The 11,678-nt window shown below is 39.6% G+C and overlaps 1 protein-coding gene across 1 annotated transcript; it reads right to left on the bottom strand.

Moving 5' to 3' along the window:
• Nucleotides 1-4,895: 4,895 nt before the first annotated feature.
• On the bottom strand, nt 4,896-8,959 carry FLRT3 (fibronectin leucine rich transmembrane protein 3). Its single transcript, XM_009696344.1, has 2 exons — nt 8,907-8,959; nt 4,896-7,783 (listed from the first exon to the last, which is right to left on the bottom strand). The coding sequence occupies exon 2, from the start codon at nt 7,736-7,738 to the stop codon at nt 5,789-5,791; it is 1,950 nt and encodes a 649-aa protein (XP_009694646.1). The 5' UTR covers nt 7,739-7,783; nt 8,907-8,959; the 3' UTR covers nt 4,896-5,788.
• Nucleotides 8,960-11,678: the final 2,719 nt, after the last annotated feature.

The raw sequence follows: 11,678 nt of genomic DNA, 5'->3' as shown, positions 1-11,678 counted from the left end.
AACCAAAACCAAACAAGAAGAAAACCCTAAACTAAACAAAACCAATCCCCACCCCCTACTTGCCTAGCAGGCATTTATCAGGGACTAAGACCACTGGAAGAAATCAGTATTACATAAATCGGATGTGCATTGCTAATCTAAATAATTTTTAAATATTTTGCATAAATTAAAGAAGTTAAATTATGCGTAACGTGCATAATGTCATCCGTTTGTAAATGATGTTCCCACAGTTAATGATTAAAGAACATCGTGCAGTCCCTTGATTTTGAACAATTAAACCTTCCATGGCTGTGTCTATAGATAGATTTTCCTTAAGCTCAGCAAGGGGACAGGAGTGCACGCTAGCACTTGGCTACGATCCGCTCCCTTTTTTTGATTACTTAAGAGGGCTGTTCAGGACAGAGTATCAACGCATATGAATACTATCAACCAGCTTGAACAAGTCAGATTATTTAATTAGCCCTATTAAGACGCTTCTATTTTTATAACTTATTGAGTGCTTTTGCGAAGCTTAGAGGGTCTGGCCTCAGACTTCAAAAAGTGTTTTTAGCTCATGTTGTTCATCTTGAGAAGGGTTATACCATGACTCTGCTACGTTTTCATCCTAAGAAAACACGAAGGGGCTCTGAAAAGCAGTTGAAGTTGGGTAATACACTTCTGCACTCCTGGCCTGCGGGTTTCAGGTGTAGGACATTTACAACATCCATGCATGATGGATGTTTGCTCAGTTTCCAAAATGTGTGTTGTGCGCCTTTGCCGTAGACCACTGATAATCCAGAGGATGGTTATTTCTTTTAACACCCATTTTGTTGAAGTGTTTTGGTTTCCCCCTAGGGCAGGAATGTTCCTCAGCCATCATTCAAAAACTACCATAAAATGAGTATCTTGCTTGATGTCCACTGCTGGTAAAATGCGGGTGATGCTTGTTTTGAGCTAGATGCTCTGTCACCGTTTTATTGAGATCCATGTTCTTTGTGGGTTTTTTATCTAGATTTTTTTAGAGGAGCAGGAAATGATTTGATGAATTCACAAACGTGCGTGTTTACCAAAAGAACAAACTTTTAAAGCACCTGTGTCCAGAATCTGGTGCCTGTGTCATGGTTGTACCTTCAGAGTGTTTGAAAGGACTCTAATTCTATCACAAGGGTGGGACTCCTACTCTACCACCTTCTTTGTGGGTTTTTTATCTAGATTTTTTTAGAGGAGCAGGAAATGATTTGATGAATTCACAAACGTGCGTGTTTACCAAAAGAACAAACTTTTAAAGCACCTGTGTCCAGAATCTGGTGCCTGTGTCATGGTTGTACCTTCAGAGTGTTTGAAAGGACTCTAATTCTATCACAAGGGTGGGACTCCTACTCTACCCCCCCCCAAAATTAAGGGGGGGGGGAGGGCAAAAATGTTAAATTTCGATAATTTTCATGTCTGAATTCGGTTAATGGGCTTTTCCTTTCTGGCTAAACCACTCTGGACCTAGTTTAGAAGAAGAAACTCCCCAGTTACAGAGGAACTTCATGCTTTGTGAAAAAAAAAACTTCACAGGTGGTAAGTGCTGGCTTGTGGCTTGAAGCTTTTGTTGTTGTTCTGGTATCGGTAAAGAAACAGTTAATTAAACAAAGATCAGTCCCAAAGTGATGCTGAAACAATACGTGGATTTGGAAGCAAGGTTAAGGTATTTTGAAAGCAGAGAGTATCCATGTGAATTATGGTTCCATGCAAAACTATCCCAGACAAATGTGGTTTGGATAAATCCAGGCAGACGGCATCTGCCAGCTCACATTTGAAGATCTTACCCAACTTTAGCTGCAGGTGAACATGCAAAATTGCATCCTCTTACTTAGCAGAGAAGTCTATATATGTGCTTTAGTGTGTTAGGTCATCAGTAAATTACTGTAATAGCAAATAAGGCTTTATTACTTTTGCTCTTGCTTTATTGCATTTGCTGCTCTACATTCAATATGTACAGCATTGGCACAATATAGCTTGCATGCTAGCTAGTGCATTAGCAGAAGAAATGGTAACTGTGTTCCAAGACCGTAATACTTTGAATTTGGTACTGTTAAAGCCAGGAGGAAAAAACCAAAAAACCCCAACAGTTGTTGCATTTCAGGCTGTTGTACAAAGCTAGGAAATAATAGCTTATAAATGAAGCAAATTTAGTTCTGGAAGGTACCGAGATGAGACAAAATTAATTTGGTTTCCAAAGTACTAGGGCTTTTTTTGGAGACAGCTTTCAGGTTAAAACAGAACTGTGAGCAATTCAGGATAGCAATATAAATAAATTTTAAAAAAGGGATGATAATAAAGAATGTAAAAGATACTTGGCATAGTATTTTAATATGGAGGATGCTGATTAAATTAACTCTGCACATAGGTTTAGGCAATGCTGAAAAAAATCCCACTCCTTGCTCCACAATTAAATATTGAACAGTACACTGAAATAACATGGAATTAGAAAATTATTTGATACGAATTTAATGTGGATTAATATTATTTTGATAGATGTGTTGAGTAAACTGCTCAATGTAGTAATCCGATTTGCTTACATCTATAACTGTCTAATAGAATGGATTTATGCATGCTGCTAGAGAGCATTGCATGCTATAACTGCAGCGCTACGGTAAGTAGAAGAGTCTTGAAGAGATGGGCATGACATGGAGCAGAATAAAAATTTGTATAAGTATCCAAAGACGAAAAAATACAGAGTTGAGTTTGAAATCAATATTTCACTTGCTGCCAAATCAATCTTAATGTTAGGCACGTTGCATAAAAGTTGCTGTAGAACCTAAGGAAGATCTATGCGTGGATGTGCCATTTTTTCCATTGCCATCAATGGCGGTAGGAGGACACCAACTCTCCTGGGAAACCTGGCCTGGTTCTCTGCAGAGGACAGAATCACTTGTCCAGGTTTTTACTCCCTTTCTGGTGGAGGTGAACCAGGAACAACTAGGCCAACTTGTTGAAGATGCTTTGGATTTGCATGCTACTGCCTCACAGTACATAAACTTGACATGAAAAGTCCTTGTACTTGAGGCTCACATGCAATTATCTCCTCCTCAAATGGCAACTTTTTTATAGCCTATATGGCCTTGCATGACATCAGCTGAGATGCGCAGTAGATGGTATGTACCGTTACTGGGCTACCTCCGGCTGAGGTGCCTCAGAAGAGGCAGGGGAGAGTACTCATTGAGTGTTATTTTACCCTTTTCACAACACAAACTTGGAGTCAACTAGGAAACGGGTTTTCACGTAAATAGCTGGAACATCCAGCAAAACCTATTTAATTTTGTTATTGGAGAACTGATGGCAAAGACCTAGTAATCTATTGCCAGTGACCCTACCGTTAAATGTCTCTTTGATATAAGGGGTCCCTATGTGCTAAATCCGATGAAAACCAGGTCCGTCTTCTCCATCTGTGTTGGTTTTCCTTTCCCACCTACTGCTCGGGAAGCATTTTCCACAAGAATGTAACGAGGCTCCGCAGGCTTAGTCTTGGCTTTCTCACCCTTCCCTAGATTTGTACCTGATGGGAAAAAGGAGCAGAATAGTCTTGTTTAGTGCCTTACACCGAGCTGAGCACATAGTCGTTCAGCGTAACATGCCCCTTTCTGTTACTTTTGGCATCGTGGATCCACTCAGTGCTCCGTGTGAAGGAGAAGATGCGATTTGTGTAAGGTCAGTAGGGAAGCACAGCGCTGCTCCTCCATCTGGGACTCCTCCACTGCTCAGGAACTGCAGGAGGCATTTCTGAAGGTGCGCTTGAGGGAACAGTACCGTGGCACAGGGAGTCTGGAGAGGAACTTCCCTGAGCACATGTGGAAAATGAGGATGAAAAGAGCTGCACGCTACTGGAAGTTTTGGGTCTGCGCAGTTAGACGGATCCCTGGCAGGAGAACTGTTTGCAGGCTGACTGCTGAAACCTTCAGTCTCAGTGTTTGTCACTGTTTTTTCTTGTCGTCTTCCATCCTTTACCGCTCTTAGGGAAACAGACAGGCCGAGCACCACTAAAATTCTCTTAGAATTGAACTGCATTTGGTATACATTCCTTCTTGTCTGAGATACTGTCCAAAATACTGAGTATTTTTCTCTTTACTTGCTGTTTCTGTTGAAAAAAAGCACATCTCAGAGGGTTGTAACTCCATGCCTTCCCTCCCTTACATTGTTCACACGCTTCAAAGTTGTGAAAACTTGTTTTCCAAGTAATTAATAATAAAGAAACCCTGCAAGTGTAATACTGTCAAGTCTGAACAAAGAAAAAGGTAAAGCTCATGCCCTGAAGAGTAATAGCTTCTGTGTGGGTTTCTTATCGGTGCACTGCAGAAATGCAGCATTATTTTGACCTAATTTTCCAACTTTATTCATCAATAAGACCAATATTTTTCATAGTGAAGTTATGTATGAAAAAGTGGGTATTTTATTTTTTTTTTCCTTTTTTTTAGTTTTTAAAAGCTTGATACATGTAGCGTTGGATCAAGGCACACACAAGATTGGCCAAAGGGCATACAAAGCACTTTGGTTTTTAGTTGAAGAAACAAATGATTATGGCAACAAAGAGTGGCGTGGGGTTTAAACATGAAATAGCTCATAGTTCAGTAGGAAGGCAGAAAGAAACACGTTACCTTACAGATTTATCAAGGAATTTCTGGAAAACTGTGACAGTAATGGGCAGTATTCCTGACTGTAATGGCAGTATACTGAACACATACCTGTATACTGTTTGAATATATGCTTTAAAATAGCTGTATTCCCCAATTGTCTGCTTACCTTCGTGACTAAAGTTTTTGAGACCTTGCTTATGTTGCCTGGGTTTTTTTTTGTCCTACTCTTTTTTCTTTCGAAACTGCACTTTCAGCCCTTTTCTGTTCCAAGCAGTTTCTAAGTGTTGTCTCTATCTTCCTGCTCTTGCCTCCCAAATGCCCGTGACCATCCATCACTGTTTTCTCTGTAATAAGCAGACCACTGGCTTCGATAACCAGAAATCACTCTCTAAACTGTATCTACCCCCTTGGTTTGTAGAGCCTAGCGCATTTTTTTTTTTTAATTCCTTGTTAGGAATTTGATTATGCTTTCTTTGAGGGATCAGTTTGTGGGTTTTTTTTACACACCGGTCAAAAGCTTCAGCCTCATGCATGTCATCGATTTGATTATTTTTTTTAAATTGGATTTCACCATTGTTGAATGGATATATCCAGACAGCTGATATTGCCCATTACTACACACATTTTTGTTTATTGAATATTGTTGTGGTTTACAGATTTAATAGACCCAACATTTAAAGTTCTGTGAGTGTTTGCAACCACTTCTTGATCTTCCTGATTTGCCAGGTTCAACATTATTTTATTGATACCAAAGTGAAAAATGGCCTGTGCTTACACTTACAAGGATCTCAGATGAATGTTCTGACTGCTCAACACGGCAAGAAAATTCACTTTCACAGTCAACAAGTCATCTTACTCAGTAGAACACAAAAGTTAAATGGTCTGTAACTTCAATATTAGCAAGGAAAATACAGTACAAATTACTAAAAAATACTAAAATATAGAATTGTGGTCAGGTATCCCCACTACATTAATCGCAGCAGTAGCCTGAAATTTGAAACTTTTAATAAAAAGTTCTTAAATATAAATTATATGGCAAATGTACAGTACATTGCTTTGTCAGTCTTTTAATCCAGTGTTTTGCAGTAGAACAGCAACTGTTAAGTCAGTCTTTTCTCGTTTTCTTTAAAAAACAAAACCAAACCAAAAAAACCAACAAAACCCAAACCAGTCTTTCATTTCCTTCAGTATCATGAGTGTGAATGATCTGAATCTGGAATACCACTGTCTCTGTAGCTCCTGTTACTACTGCTTTCACTGTGGCTGTTCTTGTACAGATTCATGCCGTTAGGTGGGAAAATGGTGTGTATTACAAATTCCTCCTTGGACACTTGGTCATTGGTTATTGGTATCATCTGGAAAGAAGTCTCCCTGATTTCTAGGATGGAGTTATCCTTCTTGGTTCCCGCTTCGGCGTAGTCGTCCTTTCTCCGGCGTCCCTTGCTGTAGGTGCAGTTCCGGGAGAACAGGGACCCGTTTCTGTGGACGTACCAGCAGACCAGGGCGAGCAACGCTATGGCCACCAGTGCCACCGCACCGCCGATGATGGCGGCCAAGGGCAAGCTGGAGTTTTTGTAAGGTTCTTTCTCCTGCTCCCGATTGAGAGTCGTGGTAGGGTTGTACATTTTAAGAGGTGCTGTCTCAGTCTCGATGCATTCGGGCGTTTCGTCGGAGAGATAGATGTTGCTGGTTTCCATGGGAACCATGCATACACGGTACGGCGATTCTGGTTCGAGAGCAGTGAGCAAATAGTCGTTTCTGTCGCCTGTAACTATTGTTTCAGTTATAGATCCAAAGGCAGGGCTGTGACCCATCTTGAGCCAGCTCAGTCTTAAAGCAGTCATTGGTAGTGCAACTTTCCAGGAGATGTGAATAGTCTCCGTGCTTACGGATTTCACATATATTGTAATGATTTTGCGTACCGGGCTTGCTGTGGTTCTGTAGTTTTTATTTAAGTTGGGAGTCTTGATGTCTGGTTGTTTGGTCACAGAAATTGGCCAGTGTCCCTGGGCCGGGTATAATGTGTTTGGTACTGCAGTAGTGATTTGGATGGTGCTTATCGTGCCATCGTCCTTACAATCAAATAGTTCCGCGTTGAGGTCTTTGATAGCCATTCCACGTACTTTTTCTGGGGCCTGACACATCAGTCCACGTACGTTAACTTTTAAAGGCAATGACTGTAACCAGTCGCGTACCCATTTCATTTTGCACCCGCAGTGCCAAGGGTTGTTGCGAAGAAAAAGTTGAGTTATGTTGTCCAGATCATCAAAGACACCCTGAGGTAAATTGCTAAGATTGTTATTGGACATATCTAGTCGATACAACTGCCTTAAGTAAGAGAAAGCATTGGGTGGCACACGGTTGATGTGGTTTTCTTGAAGATAAAGCTTTCTTAGGTTTGTTCCCGGCAAATTTACCGGTGCAGCTGTGAGTGAATTGCGGACCAATGACAGTTCAGTAAGATTGACTAGATTCATGAAGACTTTGTCTCCTAATCCATGATTATTTAGAAGATTTCCGTCTAAAACAAGGCGTTTTAGATTTGTAAGGTCTTGAAGGGACAGCTCTGAAATCGTGGAAATACGATTATCATCCAAGCGTAGCTCTTCTATCGTTTTAGGCAAACCCCAGGGAATGGTGCTAAGGTGATTTCGAGAGAGGAAAAGAAGTCTGAGATAGATGTTGTCCCGGAAAGCCCCATCCTCAATGCTAACAGCGGAAACAGAATTATCATCCAAATGCAGTTCTTCCAGATAAGGAATTTGTGAAAGTGAATCATAAGTAATGGTCCTTATATTATTCTCCTGCAAATGCAGTTCCTTAACGTACTTAGGGAGGTTAGTGGGAAATTCATCTAGGCTGTTGTGGTATAAATATATTCTTTCCACCCTAAGCAAGTTCTTCAGTTCTGAAGGAATCCCAGCATTATTTATTTGATTGTTCTGAAGGAAGAGGGTAGTAGCATCCTCTGGGATTCCTGTAGGAATAGACGTCAAATCGCGATCATTACAATATATGAAACCCACATCACAGCGACAGACTGAAGGGCACGGTTTGGCACTAACAGAATAAGGTGCCATGTCAAGTAACAGCCCTATTTTAGTCCAAACTAGGAAGATGCTCCAGGTTACACTAATCATGGTCAGGAATGATGAGATTTGTATACAGTTCTGATCTTCAACAATCTAAAAAAACCAAACAAACAAAATTATCCAGATCATCAGTGAAGAAACTGCAATGAAAATTCAACTTCAACATTACAGAAAACATCTGAAACACACATATTAAACCAAAATTCAAGCTCACAGACACATTTTGACTGTCCTTAAATCAATAATTGTACTAGTTCTTGTACTAATTCAATTAACTTAAGAGGTTATTCTGCATAGTGATTGAGAATAATATAATCAAGTATGTCTGATCTGTGAATTGTTTTGCTTAAGCAAGAAGGCTCTTTCTAAGGATTCCTTCACATTTCATGTGTAGAGACCATCTTTGTTCACAGATACCAGATAAGCACAGAGCTGAAGTCACACCAGAGTTCAAGTAAATCATTCTATATCGGAAAGATAAGAAGTAATTCCTAAGCCAGCTAACTACCCCAGGTGCCCTTAAGTGAACTATAAAACCCTTACCAAACCCACAAGTTGAGTGGTAGCTATTTTGGAGGTTCAAGAAAGTCCTAATGGCAAAGCACGTAATGCAGACAAAAGGGCAAGGGCCAGCTAAAGACTTTTTTCCAAGGTTTTCCAAGTGTTCAGCGTCACATTGTGTATCTTACAAATACTGCAGCCTACTTTTCCTGGTTTTCGAGCTGAAATGTTTAGAAAGGTGAATGTTACAATTGATTCGTAGCTAACAACCTGGCGTAGCTGGTGGAGCTGCGGTTTTCTAGTTGACTGGATGGAATATTTCATTACATGCTTAATTTAATGTTTAAATATTTGTCATTCTCAAAAGTCTTCTTACTAAGCAGTACACTAATAAGAGACTATTTGGCAGGTTTAACCGCATTTTCCCATCTTATTAGTTCAAACTGTGCAGGCTAGGATAATATAAATTAACTCTTGAGACTGAAATTGTACTTTGCCGTGGTAGTGTGTTTGTACCTTGAGCTCAGGTAATTAGCATTTTTATAGCTTTTAAGACAACATAATTCAATTACCATTGTAATTAGGGTTGTGAGAACTTCTGCAAGATGACCTATGCATTAAGCAGTGTCATGACCTTTTCTCTTGTGGGTTCACATATTAATTGAACTTTATTCTCTGAGGCACGAAAAGGAAAATAAATTAATATTGATCCTACCGTATTTAAAGGTATGAGTAAATTTTGTGCTTGAGGATATCCAGTAAAGGAATGTCTTTCTCGCAAGTCGCTCTTACTGTTTACTCCATGGAGCTGTTTTCTTCTCGACAGTGTTTACTCAGATGGTCCTTCTTGGTGGTGTGTGTTTCCTGGCTCCTGGCACGATACTCAATGAGCATTCCAACCCAGATTTATCATGGTACATAAGCACACCAGGCTGGGGCGTAGAAAAGCTTCAGCCTCCCTCTATTTCTGTCCTCGTGTAAAGTCTGTGAATGAAGAGCCTCTTTTGTTTGGTTTAATGCTTTTAGCAGGACTTACTTTCTTTGTAATTCTTACAAACTCTTCTGTGCAGTGTAGTAGTTGGAGGTGGTAACTTCAGTGCCGCGTGATGGAAACTATTCATTATGCTGAGGCTTGAAGGATGGTAGCCTCTTCAGGAGGTCAGGAACGGGGCTGCTTTTTCCTGTCCAGAATTATCCAAGTGTAAACGTTGTACAGTAGCTACATCCTGATATATCCATGCCTCTTTGAGAGAACGATTTTCCAACTCTCACTTTTTAACACTCTTCCAAATTTGTAATGCAGGGAAGAATTCCTCCTGCGCTGCAGGAACGCAAGTTACTCTACCGTAGAAACGTTAGGCAAATCAGATGGTTTTCTTCATTAAAAAAAAAAACAAACCCAAAAATACGATTTCCTTCCCAGAAAACTCCCCTTTTTAAAGCTTTCCTTGAACTCTTTAATTTCCTGCAAAAGTAAAACAACAAAATTAGAATTAATAACAACTGGTGGACACGAGTATTCAGAGTTGTGTTGCATCTCCTATATAAATCACACCATGCTTATTGTATACATGACTAGCACATCTTGTTTCCCCAAAATACTGGTATTTCAGCAAAATGCAGAGCTCTGTAAGAAAACGTTTTGCTGTTTAGTCTCATGTTACTGTGGTTTTGCTGGAACTGTATTTTCCTTTCAGTAGAAAGTCAAGTCATCCTGAACTGAAAGACAGTAACAAAATATTTGTAAATTATGTTTCCCACCTGATTACAAATGCCAGGCCTGCCTCCTTGGAGGAGGCCAAACTGTTGCTTGCTTTGTGCTCTTGGTAAACTGAGATAGATGATGGTCCTCTCCTTGGCTTTAAATGTAAAGAGAGCTAATTACCATTCAGTAGGTAGCGGATGAAAGGGGAAATATTTTTGCTAAAATACTGTATTAATATTTCACACTTGCAGGCTGATTCTGAACTGGGGACTAGCTGGGCATCTGTATCAACTCTTTGACAACAGAAAAACATATGTTGGTTCTGTCCACAAAATGTGCTCGATTTGCGGTCTGAACTTTTAAGCTATTGTATTTGTCACTTTGCACAGTGGAATTGGCGTTGAGAACAGCATTTTATCTTAATTTCAAAAAAAATATTTTCAGTCTTGGCTGTTCCTATTTCTTGAAGAACTCTAATTATTTGGTTATTTTTAAATAATATTTTTAACTTGGGCTACTTCATATCACTACTGCAGAAAGGTATCCAGAGAGATGCCAAGCCTGTGCTCCCTGAGAGCATGTAGATAGTATGTCTGAAATAGAAGTGGTTAGATCTGAAATTTAAAAAATCCTTAACGTCTACTTGCTTCTCCCTTCCGTGACTGCATGTTGTCCAGAGAGCCGAGCACAATCCTTGGAACTGAAATGCTAGGAAGAAGCAGCATGCTGAGTAATGCTTGCTTAGCTGCCTCCCTGTGAGCTTAACGAGAGTAGCTTCTGGTCCTTCATAAAATATCAGACTTAAACAGAAACCATCTCTGTTTTAAACCCCTGTATTTTGCAATTTGAAACAGGTCCATCATGAAATAGATCAGTAATACTCCCAGAGCAACAGGAAACACGCAGGGATACAGAATTATTGAAGTAGATACAAATGATGCGGTTCTTTTTCATAGAAAAATGTTGACCATTTAGAAAGAGAAAAAAAAAAAGCAGCCCCCACGTTCCAGATGGTGTGACTGTCTAGTGAGGGAATGGTCAAGCCTTTTTTCTCTCCTGATGCTGCTTTCATGCTCGTCTGAGCTTTGGTTTTGCACCTTGTTTTCAGCAGTTACGTAATGAAAATAGTACCTTGAAATGAGAGACTCCCACTGTGGCATAAATAAGTATTTTAAGGTATGCTTTATTTAAGACAAAAATTCATATCTGTGTGGCCACATCTTAGGATATAAGAGCATGCATTTTTTTTGGTAACTTATGTAATTTGGGTAAATTATGCAATCGCTATAAAATGGAACAAAAAGGCTCCATATTCTTGCAGTGTCCACTTTTTGTGGTCTGTATCTCGGGGGAAGAAGTCCAGGCTCTATTCCTGAAACCCTGAAATAAACAGTTGCTTAACAGCTGTAGAAAAAATGGTATCTCGTAGGAACTAATGTGAAATTGAGATTGAGGGTGTTTTCTGGAAGTATATTGTGAAGTAGGAATATAAATTTCTTAAATAGGCCTTTGAAGGCTACAATAACTTTCAAGTGCTTAAAAAAAATCATAAATTTTCTTTAGAACTCTTAAAGCTGTAAAAAAAAGTGTTAGTATTAAGCAAAACAGAGGCTCTAGTATGCATACATTACATATATACATACACGAGAAAGTAAGTTCATTTGTTTTACCCTTCTAGCATATAAACTGTTTCCTCTCTGCTCCATTTGATAGTCATCCCTTCATTTATTGCCCCTATTATAATAGCAGTAATGTGTAGGATTAAAATGAAAGCACTAAAGC

This window comes from Cariama cristata, unplaced genomic scaffold, assembly GCF_000690535.1.
Source record: "Cariama cristata isolate BGI_N322 unplaced genomic scaffold, ASM69053v1 scaffold403, whole genome shotgun sequence".
Taxonomy (NCBI): domain Eukaryota; kingdom Metazoa; phylum Chordata; class Aves; order Cariamiformes; family Cariamidae; genus Cariama; species Cariama cristata.
This window is presented reverse-complemented; position numbering and strand designations above follow the sequence as displayed.